This window comes from Elephas maximus, chromosome 1 (genome assembly GCF_024166365.1).
Source record: "Elephas maximus indicus isolate mEleMax1 chromosome 1, mEleMax1 primary haplotype, whole genome shotgun sequence".
NCBI lineage: Eukaryota > Metazoa > Chordata > Mammalia > Proboscidea > Elephantidae > Elephas > Elephas maximus.
In genome coordinates this window covers 218,283,168-218,298,263 of record NC_064819.1, presented here as the reverse complement: position 1 = coordinate 218,298,263, position 15,096 = coordinate 218,283,168, and the positions used below count along the sequence as shown (strand labels likewise).

Sequence of the window (15,096 nt, the reverse complement as noted above, 5' to 3'; positions counted from 1 at the left end):
TGTTCCAACACTTTTTCCCTTTTCAAAAGACCAAAAAAAAAAAAAAAAACCTTAAAAGGAAAGCAATTTAGCAGAACATACTGCAATAGCTGATGCCACCAGATTTATGGTCACCTTTGGCAGAGCACTGCCATGAAAAAGCAGAGGTACAAGAAAAGATGATGTACTTTCAAGAAAGGGTAGGATTAATCATTCCTCAACAAACAACCTTACCAGTAAAAACTTCTAAACTCTGCTTTTTTTTTTTTTAAGGGAAATAGGATGAAAAGCTATTATAAGATCTTTATATTAAAACATAAACTTTTTAACAATAAATGCCACACAATTTCTAAGACTATATATTTTGCAAACAACATCATGGGTTCAACAAACCTAAATTTTCAAATGAAGATTAAATAAAACCAAAAATATCCGCTATTTTCTATTTTAAAAACTTTGAATTCTCCAACATTTTATGGGGATCAAAGTTATTCTATATTATTGCTCATTTTTAAAACATAGCACCAATGAGATGAAGAAATATGCTCATCATGTCATTATTTCATTTGTTTACCTTATATAACAACTTCCAAAAGGATTAATGCCAGTTGAAGAAAAAGGAATCATACAGAAATCAGCCTTATTTACTTAATAAAATTATATCACTATTTGCTGCTACTGGAAAATAATGCAAATAGTAGAAAATTCTAAAATTTTTTCCAAAAGTACATGTAATATCAGTTTCCCATTAAATTACCATATCTATTGTTTCCCAGAAGGACCATGCAATATATCTGACTCTAAAGAAGATAACCACACCCTTGAATCTGCTTCTAGGAGGCTTGTAAGTTTTTTTTTTTTTTTTTTTTAATATATAATTTATTTTTCAAATTGTTTTTTTCCATAAATGAAAATGAGTTACTTCTTCCCAAAATTTTCATACATCTAAGAAATCACAATATTTTAGTAAAACGTTTATATTCACTTTTATCTTTAAAGGTAGGTATCCACCTAGAGGTATCTATAAATGAGTTGAAATTAACTCGACAACACATAATACTAAATGAAAATATTAAGAAAAAGCTACAAGTACAAATACACCATTAAATTTAAGAAGTAAAAGTCTCAAACAAGCTGAATACTTTAACGATAGAAATCATCAGTAAACTACACCAAAAATCCCATTGCAGTCAAGTCGATTCTGACTCATAGCAATGGTATAAAAATAACCTATTGCCTTAGACTCAATCCCGTCTCATAGTGACTCTCCAGGACAGAGTAGAACTGCCTCAGAAGGCTTCCAAGGAGCAGCTGCTGGATTCAAACTGCTGACCTTTTGATTAGCAGGCTCAGTTTTTAACCACTGCACCACCAAGCCTCCAGTGACCCTATAAAACCCAGTGCCGTCGAGTCGATTCTGACTCATAGCGACCCTACAGGACAGAGCAGAACTGCCCCATAGAGTTTCCAAGGAGTGCCTGGCGGATTCGAACTGCCAACCCTTTGGCTAGCGGCCGTAGCACTTAACCACTAAGCCACCAGTGACCCTATAGGACAGGGTAAAACTGCCCCACAGGGTTTCCAAGGAGTAGCTGGTAGATTCAAACTCTCAACCTTTTGGTTAGCAGGCTGAGTTTTTAACCACTGTACCACATCCTAATTAAATACCTTCATTACCATACTAATTATAATTTACTAGAAAGATAATGCTTCTTCTACATGATCAAAAAAACTACTCATGAAAATAATTTACCTTGGTAGACACAGTTATCACGTATCATGAAGAATTACTGATTCCTTCTTCAAATGTTTTCCTACTTTTGACTAAAAGGTTAAACTGGTATCCAGACGCAAGTAATATAACTTAGCTATAAAAATAGTCACCATTCTTTCCTGAGCATTCCTCTCCATACACACTTTAAAAGCAAGGCGCCCTTATAAACTAAAACGGGGATTGGCAAACCTTGGACTGTGGGCCAAATCCAGCCCACAGCTTGATTTTAAATAAAGTTTTATTGGAATACAGTCACACTCATTCATTTATATATGGCTACTTTGTGCTCTATCTGCAAAGTTGAGTAATTGTGACAGAGACTCATAAAGTCTAAAAGATTTACTATCCACCTATTTACAGGAAAAGTTTGCTGATCCCTGAACTAAAGACTTATATCTTAATTATTTTAAACAGCAGGTATGCACACACACGCACACACACTCATTCATCTTCTATATGATAATCATTAAGGAACACATTAAGTTGACCATTTAAAAATCCGTTGGTTCCTTCCGTTTTATAACTTGCACACTGACTACGGTCTAATTTCCAGACTCCTGACAAAGCATGGGACACTGGTGGAATCTGCTGATTTGCATTACTTAGGCCGTACTGCAGTAGCATTTTTGACATTTTTTTTAAAATACCACTCAATATGCTAGCTATAATTTAAAAAAATTTTTTTTTTTTTAGACATCTATTGGTACATAATATTACTTCTAGGGAAGAATGGTAACATAGAAATTTAGATTTTGATGCTAAATTAAGGAAAAGATGGCTAAAAGGGTGGAAAGCGGAGATGAAATCAAATAAAACATCACAAAGAAAAAGACACTGGGTTTTAAAGGTTAGAATTATTTTAACAGGGAAAAGAGTATTCTAGACTTAAGGAAGAACATGAGAAAGGGCACAGAGGCATTTAAACACATGGCCCACTATGGAACACTGAGTCCCTAAGGAGTAAACTGTCAACAATTCTTCCTGTTTCCTCCCCTCAGACTACCTTTCACCTACAGCCAAAAAAGCAAAAAAAAAAAAAAAACAGTTACATGGTAAGCAGAGCTACTGTCCCAAATCCTTTAAAATGAAATAAGGAGAATGACAGATTAAAGAAACTGGTATTGTTAAATGTAAAAGTAGATGACTGCTAGGTATTTAAGGTCTTCAAAAATATTTAAAATGATAATAGTGATACATGGAACATCACTAACTTGTCATTACTTTTATTGTTGCAAATGAAAACTAGAAATAGGCTTAAATTAAAGTGCAAATAATTATATAGAAACTTAAATATCTTCACAGGAAAAAATCTGAGTAATTGAATTGGGAGATATCATTTCTTCTCCTCTGAGTGATGTACGTCACAGGTGATTAAGGGAAGAGGGCTGTATGAGTAAAGGTTTTGGAAATCCTTTCATTAAAATTTTATGAATTCTTGGTATATTTCATAAAAATTAAGTCAACAATTACTTTGTTTTGCTTCCCAAGATGTTTTGTAGTACTAGAGTATTTTTTAAATTGTCTTAATAAAAGACATTCAAATCTAGAACGTAATATATAATTAAATGCCCTTTTCTTTATATCATTCTGTTATATTCTTAAATAGATGGTCCTATATCAAACCAAAAAAACAATTTCATTAGTCTTATATTCCAAGATATTGAGTCTACCTTCTGATGATAATATGGCAAATCATATAAGGAAATTCTCATTTAAACATTACAGAAAAAATCACTACTGACTGTCACGGATTGAATTGTGTCCCCCAAAAATATGTCAACCTGCTTGGTCATGATTCCCTTGTATGACTGTCTACCATTTTATCTTCTGATGCGATTTCCTTGTGTGTTGTAAATCCTATCGCTATGATGTCATAAGATGGATTAATGGCAGTTATATTGATGAGGTCTACAGGATTAGATAGTGCCTTAAACCAATCTCTGAGAGATAAAAGACAAAAGCGAGCAGAGAGACAGTGGAACCTCACACCACCAAGAAAGCAGCGCTGGGAGCAGAGCACATTTTTGGACCTGAGGTTCCTGTGCTGAGATGCTCCCAGACCAAGGGAAGACTGATGACAAGGACCTTCCCTCCAGACCCAACAGAGAGAGAAAGCCTTCTCCTGGAGCTGACGTCCTCAATTTGGACTTGTAGCCTACCAGACTGTGAGAGAGTGAATTTCTTTGTTAAAGCCATTCACTTGTGGTATTTCTGTTATAGCAGCACTAGATGACTAAGATACTGACATTCTTGGTTATTAATTTCCTTCTTGTAAATAATGTGCCTCTTCCAAAGCGTGGAGTAAAGCTAAATAAATACAACAAAAGTTTATATTTTATTTAGATATTTGGTCCTATACCAAAAAAAAAAAAAAAAAAAACCCAAACCCAGTGCCGTCGAGTCAATTCCGACTCATAGTGACCCTACAGGACAGAGTAGAACTGCCCCCGTAGAGTTTCCAAGGAGCACCTGGCGGATTCAAACTGCTGATCCTTTGGTTAGCAGCTGTAGCACTTAACCGCTATGCCACCAGGGTTTTCTTTGGTCCTTGACGGCACTAGGTGGTTTTTGTATGGTCCACAGTTTTTTACACGTCAGCTCCCAGTTATCACTATTCCAAGTTATTACACAATTACCAAGTTTAGCACTCAAATTATATATCAGCAATTCAAGGATGATAATCCCTACACTAGACGTTTTATATAAAAATTAATAAAATCATGTGATTTAGAACAATTATTTTTAAGTAAATTCATTGTAATTTTTACACTCTGATCATTAACACCCAAGAAAGGTAGGTAAACTTTTGTAAATGGTATTAAAAAACGCCCCAAGTTTCCGATGTCATAATGAGACCTTATCTGTTACACAAAGAAAACACTACAGCCTACCATCTTAGTATTCAATGTGAGTTGCTGTTTCAACAACAAAAAGTTTGTATTAGTTTATTCATATGCTCTTTTGTGGTCCACTCTGTGAACAAAAGCTTTCATTCTGACTCTACTAACTTGCATTATGAATGCAAAGATTACAAAGCAGATGGATCCACAAAGAGATGAAGCCCAATACTTCATCCTCTTTAACAAGTACTCAGAACAACCCACTCTAGGATAGACATGATTCAGAGAAGTCCCAAATCCTCCAGATAAATTTAAAACCTTAGAGCTGGAAGAACTCCTGACGATCATGCATCCCGACTTCCTTATTTTATAGGAATGGAAAGTGAAGCCCCGAGATTTTAGTTGGCTTATCCAAAATTAGTCTGAACGCTAATTTCTTCTCATAGTAAGGTAGCCCTCCTAAAATTCCTTTACCTTTTCCTCAAGATAGCAACGTCAGATTGTAATTTTCAAAACGAATTACACTAAAGAACAAATGGAAAACAAGGAATATGACAAAGATAATAGCAAACAAACAAAAAACCCATCCTACATAAAGTAGAAAGGCTATAAAGCACTGCCTCGATTATCCAACCTTTAACATACCCTTTTCAATCAGTTGCATACAGTTTCTCTCACCGTTTGTTTCCCTTCACAAGAAATTCACTGCAAAATAAACTGCTTCCAGGAAGATTCTGTTTTCTGGTTGTTTCTAGAGTAAACGCGTCTATTTTTCCTGCTGCAGTAGTCCATGCTGTGAATCACCCACTTAGAACTGATACAATACTCATCTTTCCTTCATATAAAGTCTTCTTTAAAGAACAGCTGAGAGTTGAGAGACAAAAGTATTTTGAGGTGCTCATTTCTCCTCTACATGTAGAAATCCAAATGACTAAAACCCTTCTATGAGCAAAAAGGAGGGGAAGAGAAAAGTAGACAAAATTCTGGCAAAACTAATTTCACTTTTAACTATTTCAAACAAAAACTATACTTACAGATGTATTTCCCAACAGTGTAATTATGTTTTGTAAAATAAAATTAATAAGCATCAAGTCAAAACATTCTAATGCTATCTTACAAGTATATAAAGTCATTAAACAATCATTTACTTAGCACCTACCAAGTGTAAGGAACTTTCCAATATATTTTCTTACTACATCTAAGTGACAATTTTGCAAACTGTGGTTGAGAAGAACATAACCATTCTTAGGACACACTTGAAAAGAAAAACAGTACTTTTCAAGATCATTTCTTCAAAGATTGCGTCAGCTGCAAAGTATAAGAAGGCTTTCCTACGGAATGCCTTACACCTAGCTGCCTCTCAGTAAAAATCTGCTAAATAAGCGAATGAAGGACCTGAAAATTAAAAAAAAAAACACAGAAAAAACCCTGATATTAATACTACTATACGTTGACTACTCACTAAAACAGTCTCTATGTAGTCTTGAAAGTTACCAAACCAAACCCACTGCCTCTGAGTCAATTCCAACTCATAGCGAGCCTACAGGGCACAGAACTGTCCTACAGGGTTTCCAAGGCTGTAATCTTTACAGAAGCAGACTGTCACACCTTTCTCTCACAGAGCGGCTAGTAGGTTCAAACCAGTGACCTTTTGGTTAGTACCCAAGTGCTTAACCATTGTGCCACCAGGGTTCTCTTAAAAGTTACACACACGCATTATTGTATTTAATTCTTACTATGCCCTGGTGGGGAGCCGTGGTGGCATAGTGGTTAAGAGTTGGTATGCTGACCAAAAGGTCAGCAGTTTGAATCTACCAGCCACTCTTTGGAACCCCTATGGAGCTGTTCTACTCTGTCCTATAGGGTTGCTATGTCAGAATCGACTCTACAGCAAAGTTTTTTTGGGGGGGTTTATACCCTGGTGGCACAGTGATTAAGAGCTATGGCTGCTAACCAAAAGGTCAGCAGTTCAAACCCACCAGCCGCTCCTTGGAAACTCCATAAGACAATTCTACTCTGTCCTATAGGGTGACTATGAGTCAGAACTGACTCAATGGCACCTAACAACAAGAGCATAACCTCATAAACTAGGTGGGGTTATTATTCCTATTTAACTGTTGAAGAATTTAGACTAAATGAAGTGGTTCCCAACGAGGAGTACTTGAAGTGTTGGGGAAAAGGGGTTTCAGTTGCCACACTGATGGGGGAGAAGGTAGCCAGGGATGTTAAATATCCTTTAAGGTGCTAGACAAATCCACAGGATTATCCAAAATGCCACCACTATTGAGAAACACTGACAGAGCATAAATGAACAAAGCCAAACGGGTAATGATGACTTTATGTTAGTTCTATTCAATAACAAAATTCAGGAAACCACCAAGGACCAGTCCAAAAGGAAATCAAATGTAAAAGTATATCAATTCTGATGCTAAAACAGTAAGGACATGCTACTCTCTCAAAATGGCAATACAATAAAAGATGACATAATTTCAAATTCAACATTACCACTCTTTAATGAGTTCTGTTTCTGTTTTTAGTTGCCTGGGGGCTTTACTTGCAAATGTTATCATCTTTAAATATTCCCTTTAATATTTTACACAAAATAATCAAGTCCTTCTCCAATCCCCATTTTGCTCTCCCATTTTGGATCCACTTTACTACCTATATGGATTTTTTTTTTTATGGGGTTTTGCTTGGTCTGTTCTTGTCATCCATGACACCACTGCCCCATTAATCACCCTAAAAACCACACTTTCTCTTAGCATTTCATCATACAACTGCAATGATTCCTAAATGGATAATGCCAAGATACTTTAAATTAACATTCAAAGCCCTCCACCAACTGCCTCCCTATTTCTCTCCCCAGTTCAAATAGGACCACTGTGCCAAGCAGTCTCTTTAGTACTCTTCCAAACCACCATGATGACTCACTTTTCCATACTTTGTCCATGACGTTTACCATGCCTAGAATAATTTTCCTACTCTTTCCTTCCTGCCATGCAGAATCCTTTATCAATCAACGTGTAGAAATGTTCATTAGAAACAACCTGTAATCTGACTTTTGTGTAAAGTCAGTAGACTTACACAAAACAGTTTCTAATTTTAATTATGTTTATCTAGTTCCAGTCTTGTGGTTAGGGCTGGAAACTTTTTAAAGGTAAGCATCATTATTTTCATTTTATTTATTTTATATTACTCACCTAGAGATACATATATATATGTATATACACACACATAAACATATATATACACACACACACATATTTGGAAGCACAAAATTGTTTCTGTAGAATAAATCACCTAACATAGCATCTTCATTTTTAAAGTAAGAAAACAGACATTAAAAATTAATTTATACAAAGACATATAATTCTTTAGTAGCAAGACAAGAACCAGAATTCAGGCCACAATTTATAATCTAATGTTGTTTGATACTTAATAATTGCTTGTTAAGTGAACTCCAGGGTATAAAAATCATTTTCTAAGCCTGCATTCAATGACATTATAATGCAATTTAGAAGACAGGTCATGCCTCAAGTAGAGATTCCCTATTACACTGCACTTTCCACAGGTCAAGAAGACAAATGAGGTTCTTAGAGATATGTACAATTTGATAACTATTTCTAAAAAACTTCATGGATGTTCATGCAAATTCAGTAATTTGAAACTCCATTTTTCTGCTTAGTCTTTGAAATACTCATATATAAAATGACCTCACTATATTTACACAAAACAGTACCTCAAAAGCGGGATCAGGGTAGTCCATGGTTAGATTACACTAGTGAACTAAAAGTCTAGATAAAGACACAGCAAGGTTACTAGAAATGCCATTCTTCAGTTAGAACCTTTTTTTCCCTTTTACTTGTGCATATGAGGATAATTAGATTATTTTATCCCAATAGTTCTAAGCCCTAGATTACTCATAAGAATAAAACTGTAGCAATCTCTACATAGCAAAAAGAGCACATTCCTACTATGTCAGCTGGTATATAAAATTATGCTTTCTTGCTTCCCATCAATAAATATATTCCAACTTCACATTCTTTCCAGAAGCCAAGAAGGTTGAGCATTAGGCATATTTATGACATCATCAGTCAATTTTTATACATTAAAGCAACAAATGCACGAAAATTTACTTTCCCTCGTTATCAGTTATTATTTAAAGATTCTTAGATTTTCACTAATTCTTGTCTAGCTATAACTTTCTTGTCTAGATTTCTTTTTAACTTAAAGTATATAGATCAATTTAGTATATACAGTCTTCCAACATTTGGTAAGACATCCTATTAGCAAAAATTAGATAATGCCCAATCCTACATTTGAAAACATCTCCCACTTTCTGCTCTGTAGCTAAATGAAAGAAAAGACTTTATATCTCTGCTCAAAAGATTTTTTTTAGGGCAAATGTATTACAGGCTACAAGAGTATAACATGAAAAGAGAATAATGACAAGGATCAAAAGAGACCAACTACAATATGGAAAAATATGAAAGAATACAGCAACAAAATAGACTTGAAATAACTCTACATGTTAAATCAACACGAAGCTTCAAAATCAGAATCTACAAATCTTAGGTGTCTAGTATTAAAGATAACAAAGAACAGAGCATCCCACATTATATCCAAATAAAAATAAAAGGTTCTTAGGCATTTCCTATAAATTAAAGCCATAATAAGGCTCAGAAGATCATCTGCTACTTAAACCTAACAGAAGGGATGGACAGAAGTATTACTGGTAGGTAAACCAGTATGTCACTCTGGAATATTCATAGAAATGGGAAATGGAAACAGATTTTGTAAATAGGTTCCTAACTTCATTCTAAATATAGAGCTAAAGGTTCTTCAAAAAAAAAAAAAAAAAATTAGAATTGTAAACTAGAATTACAGGTCCATATTTATTTTATGTAATACTTAACTATAAAAAATGTGTATAGCAAAAACGCCACCAGGGTTCCATAGCAGAAATCATATACAAGTGATAATTTTGGACACCTGATTATTGCTTTCAATTGGCAATTGGTATTTTGCCTACCACTCTACATTCATCCTTTGTCTCAACTTGTTAGTTACTTAAAAAGATCAGGGTAAAAGTCTTACGTAAGAAAAACAATAAAAATGATTGGTTTTATAAAATTAGCCTGGTCGCTATGAGTCGGAATCGACTCGACAGCACTGGGTGTGGTGGTACTCACTTATATTTATATTAAATATAACTGGCCAGATTGACTGCTTTAAAAAAAAAAAAAAAAGTTATGTACCATGATAAAATTGAGGCTATACTGGGGAAATATTAAAATTAAGCCCACTTAAAAGAAAAGGAGAATAATCTAAAAATAACCAATTTAACTCAACTTTATTTTTCTTCTAGTCTAGTGATGAAATTCTTTGGTTGAAAAATAAAAAATCTGCTTTCAGTTCCGAGGGTCTATCCAGATGCAACAATGTAGTAGTCTTGTTACCACACAAAGTTCTGGTAACACTTAGTGCTAACACCAGTAAAATTAACTTTATTTCCATCTTCAGCAATAAAATTATCTAACAATTAGAGTCAAAAATTTTCTAGTCTCAACTATCTAGAGATTGTCTCAGAAATTCAGACACAGTTTTAGCCTGGTCAGATTTTATGATTTTAACAGGTATGTCGGCACAAGCAGTTTTTACTACAAATGGTAAATGTCACTTAGTAACATGGTTCAATGGCTCATTTGAAAACTTTTTTAAGTGTTTTGAAGATAGCATACTAAATCCCAAAGGTAAGTTGAGGCATATCCTAATGCCATGTAGTACTTCTTTGAAAGGAAGATGTTAAAAGATTTTAAGTAAAATGCCAGACATGTTTAACTCAAATGCTGGGTCCTTTCACCCTTCTCAGGAGGCATGTAAATCTGAAACATAAAGGGGTAAAGCTCCTTTTTTGTTTTCTCTTGCTTCTTTTTTTAAACACAGAAATGTCTATTGAGATCATCTAATGATTTCCTATTTACTAATAACACATTACCCCAGTAATATGTATAAAGCTGATATTACACTACAGATGGATGAACAAAGCATTTTCTTTTTAAACTTTTGTTTAAGTTTAAAAATAAGAGTATTTAGGTCAAGTAGGGTTAAATGCTACAGTAAAAGCAACCACAATTTTATTTCAAGCTAAATAGCTTGTAAGAGGAACCAAGAAATATTCTCCAGTGTTCGGACTAAAAAATAATCTTGATGAATGAGTAGGTATTTGAAAAAAATTCATGGCAAAACTACTATAACTCATAGATAACCAGGAAAAATAATGCTTTATATACTAACACTTTAAAGTACAGTTAACCTAATAGTTTTTACATATGAATAACAAATATAGACCGTAAAAAGGAAAATATTGTCAAGAGAGCACATTTATCCATATGTATTTTACAAAACAAGGCTCTAGAACTTCTAAGAAATGTCAACCCTTCATTAAGTATTATATAAAGTTAATTGGCTACATTTGTCTCCTGCTAATGATTCTTCTTTTTATGGACAAGTCAGAAACAACCAAATTAAAATTAAAATTCAACCTCTAGTCATTAGAATAATTAACAGGTCTTAAGTTCAACACCTATCTCCCACAACATTTCAAAAAGCAATTAAAGTATGCATCCTGATATCTTTAAATTTCATCCTTAACATATCCCATTCAATAGACCACCAGCAGAAGCAGATAAATTTCCCCTTGGAAACTTCTAGTTTCTTGGAAAGAAAGTAGTTACTAAAGCAGAACTGTAGACCTCTCTTTGGAGAAAAGTCTGAGAGCTGAGAAACAAACAGCAACACATAACCTGAATATATGTATAATCAAGGGAAAAGCCAACACCACACAATTTCACATAAAGTATACCTGATCACACCATTTCTTTGGAATTAGACAGGAAAAGGAACTAATCAGCAATACAGAAGGACTAGACAGAATAAAGTAAAAGTTAAAAAAAATAAAATTAAATGAAAGGATACAGCCTTAAAGCACCAGTCTGAGTTCCCACCGCCAGGATCTTCTGTACAGGATCAAAGGCCAGGGCTGAAGGTTGATAGGGAAATCCATGACGAACAGTCTACGGATGGTCAAGTTATATCACAGCAACCAAAGCAGCATGCGAAATTTAAAAATAGAAAAGTCAATACAGGCATTAGAATTTAGAACAATAACCATGCAAAACACATATACATGCACTTACCGCTTTAAAAAAAAAAAATCTACAATGTTAACAAACAAAAGTTATTCACATGGAACTTGAAACCAAAAATCTACTCCAGTGTTAACACTTCAATTTCTGCTCTTCCATGATACTTGAATTCTCTAGAAGCCAAATTACTAAAGTTTGCAGTGGTCAAAAAATTCTGTAAGCTGACTTAAAAGTGTGACTCATGCCTTATTTCAAATGTGATCACTTCATTATGACTTTATTTGGATGCTAAATGCAAGCATTTCCAAGGAAAAGTTGTCATATGATGACATTCGCTGAGGATTCTGGAAAGCAATCACCAGCTCTCTATTCCAACATTCTGCAATTGTAACTGAAGTGAAAACAAGCACATTGTATCATATTTTCGCATTTTATTATCAAGCCCAAAATAATTTCAGGGAATTAGGAGGAAAAGTGTAGGTACACACTTTTACGAAACTCTGACGATATAAACGCATGGGTATTTGTGGGGAAAGCAGGTTATTATCAAGACTAGCTGGTATTTCTCACTGAGCAGCTAGTGAATTAATTCGCTGCATCATTCTTTCTGAATTACAGAACGCTATATTTTTTTTATGGCAATTACCGTGCCATTAACAGACAAAAATCACAATAGTAACGTTTTCAGCAAACATAACCATAAAAGAACTCTACAATTTCAGTTTAAGTCACTCATACCCCGTTATAAGGGAAAAGCGATGATAAAATATCCAGTTGAACAGGTTTGGCATTTTGATAAACAATGTTCATCAGACACTGTTTCCCAAAGCAACTTCGAAGTTGGTGAATTATATTGAAGTGCTTGTACATAAAAGCTTGCATATTATTGCTAGCAATGTCAGAATACAAATTAAAGGTCAGTAAAAACGTCTGAAACACCCTTGAAATGATTGCTGCATATGAAAAGGGGAGAGGTAAAAAAAAAAAAAAAAAAAATCCACGAAAAGGAGTAAGATGATGTCAATCTCCAAAATAACCCACTAAGCAAACGTTTTCTGAAGGAGTGCGCCCTTTATTCGCGCTACGATTATTATTGGCGCTCTCTGCTCCCTTGCACTCCCATGTTAAAGCCCGAGTTACCCCCTAAAACGACCCCAGATTTTCAATGTCGGGGGCGCGGGCTGCACGCCGGGTTCACCTTGCAGAGCTGGAAGTGCTCGGACTGGAGGGTCTCCTGAATCTCGGGCTCTCGGCTCCCCGACGGGTGTTGCTGCTGCTGCTGCGAGGCCGAGGACGAGCCGGCGGTCAGGCCGTCCAGCACCTTCCTGATGTTGAATTTCCTCATGGTCTCGGCGGGGCTCCCCCGCACCCCGGGAGGGGAGGCAAGCGGCGTCCCCGGGCGGGAGCACCGAGCCGGGGCCGAGGACAGCGTCGACCGAGGAAACGGAGGAGTGTGAGCGGGTGGGAGTGGGAGGGCAAGGAGGCAGCTGGGGAGAAGCTAGATACAATCCAAACAGGAAATGCTGCGACGACTAGAGAACCGCGGCCGCGAGAGCCCCGGGCGGCGACCCCTCTTCCTCCGAGACCGCCGCCCGCCCGTCGCGCTGCCCGAACGGCTCTGTGGCGCGCTTCAGCCGCCGCCGCCGCCGCCTCCTCGCCCCGCGGTCGGGCGGCAGCAGCAGTGGCGGCGGCGCCCCGAACCCGCGCAGCCCAGCCTCACCTGGCCGTGGGCTGACTCTGCGCCGCGCCGCCGCCCCGGCTCGCCCCCGCCGCCGCCGCCGCCGCCGCCAGCGCGTCCATGGCCCGCGGCCCCGCCGCTCCGCGCCCGCCCCGGCCCCGCAGTCCCTCGGCGTTTGCCCCGGCGCCTGCTCCCGCTCCTCCTCAGGGGGTCGCCGGCTCGCCCTCCGCGGCCGCCGCTCGGCCTCCTCGCCGCTCAGCGCCGCTGCCGGCCCGGCATCGCACGCAGGGCGCCCGGGCTGGGTCCCCGCGCTCAGCCTCCTCGCTCCGCCTCGCTCGTCTGCCGCCGGACCGGCCCGCCCTCGCCCCTTCAGAGCCCGGCTGCCTTCCTCAGGCTCCGCCGCCGCCCGCGCTCCGCGCCCGGCCGCTTCCTCCCGCCTGACAGGGCGCCTCGGCGCACGGCACCAACGCCCGCCGTGGCAGCAGCGGCAGCCGCGGTTACAGCCGGCCGGCGGTGGCGGCAGCTGGGCCTCCGCGGAGCCGGGGTGCTGGGCGTGCGCATGCGCACCGCCGCCTCCCCCTAGCCGGAGAGTAGCTGGGGCTTAAATTATTTTTTGCGAAAATCCCAGACGAAGGCTAAATATCTTCAAGGCCAGTCACTTTGCCAGAGTATGCAGCTGCTGCTTCTGCAGCTGGGGTAGTAAAAATCTTGGCGACTTAAGGAGCAGCAGGAACCCTTTATTTCAAATTCGGTCGTTGAAGCGGGGGTTTATGCTTTCACACTTTCACAAGGTACCTACTCCCAACTGCTGGCTGCAATATTATTGTTGTTGCTTTCTGGGTGGGCTTTGTTTTGGATCGATTTGGATTTGGTTTTTGAAGGAGAGCGTCTAGGCAACGTTGAGGTCTGTAGTCAAGAGGATGGCAGACATAGGAAAGGAACTAAACCTAGGGAAACAAAAATTCTCTCCTGAAGCGTATACTGTTGGTGGAATTGAAGTCTGGTCACATCGCAGGTAGCTGTTAGAATGGAAGAGGCTGCTGATGGGTGCCCGCCAAAGGGGAACCGCTCCAGGGCTGAGTGACAAGGCACTCTTCAAGTCAGTCCACAAGCAGGGGTGGGCAGGGATGGGGCGGGGAGGGGGGTTGGAGGTAAACACCGAGCTGTCACTCATTTTCAAAACCTTAAATCCGCCCTGTAATACTGCTTATCCCCTAAGTAATCCCGAGTGACTTCTCCACTCTTGAAATGGGCAAGGATGGTAGAATGAAGTTTCTGTTCAGACCTTTCCGCCGATTCCCTGACACAGTCTCGCTGGGATGCTTAGAGATAAACGTCAGGCTCAAGTTTAAACGGGAGAAATTCCTGCTGACAGGACCCTCTCGGAGAATGCCTTCCACAAGGAAAGGTGGGTGGGAAGCAGAAGTACCTGACTAGGATGTGGGAAAAAGGAAAAACGTAAAAAGTAAGAAAGCGGATAAAGACGAATTCTAATTCGAGGGTTGGGGAAGAAAATCTCCCAGTTAATCGTTTCCCTCCCTCTTTGGCGCTGCACTAAGCCATCAGGACAGCTGCAAAGGGTGTTCGGAACCCAAATCAGAGGTATCCGCCCTCTTCGTTTTGATTGGCCGCCTCCTGCCCAAAGCAGGGACATTTTCGTCACACTATTGGCTAACC

General features: G+C 38.6%; 1 protein-coding gene across 4 annotated transcripts in view; it reads right to left on the bottom strand.

Annotated features, from left to right (window-relative positions):
* The window catches only part of STXBP5 (syntaxin binding protein 5), a 207,520-nt gene extending 194,014 nt beyond the window's left edge, over nt 1-13,506 (bottom strand). For 2 of the 4 annotated variants that reach the window (XM_049903167.1, XM_049903181.1), the window contains exons 1-2: nt 12,940-13,506; nt 11,572-11,669 (exon numbers count right to left, since the gene is read on the bottom strand). In XM_049903167.1, coding sequence (XP_049759124.1) covers nt 11,572-11,669; nt 12,940-13,086 — 245 coding nt within the window. In that variant the 5' untranslated portion in view covers nt 13,087-13,506. The remainder of the gene's footprint in view (nt 1-11,571; nt 11,670-12,939) is intronic. The other 2 variants (XM_049903176.1, XM_049903180.1) reach the window with 1 other exon arrangement.
* Nucleotides 13,507-15,096: the final 1,590 nt, after the last annotated feature.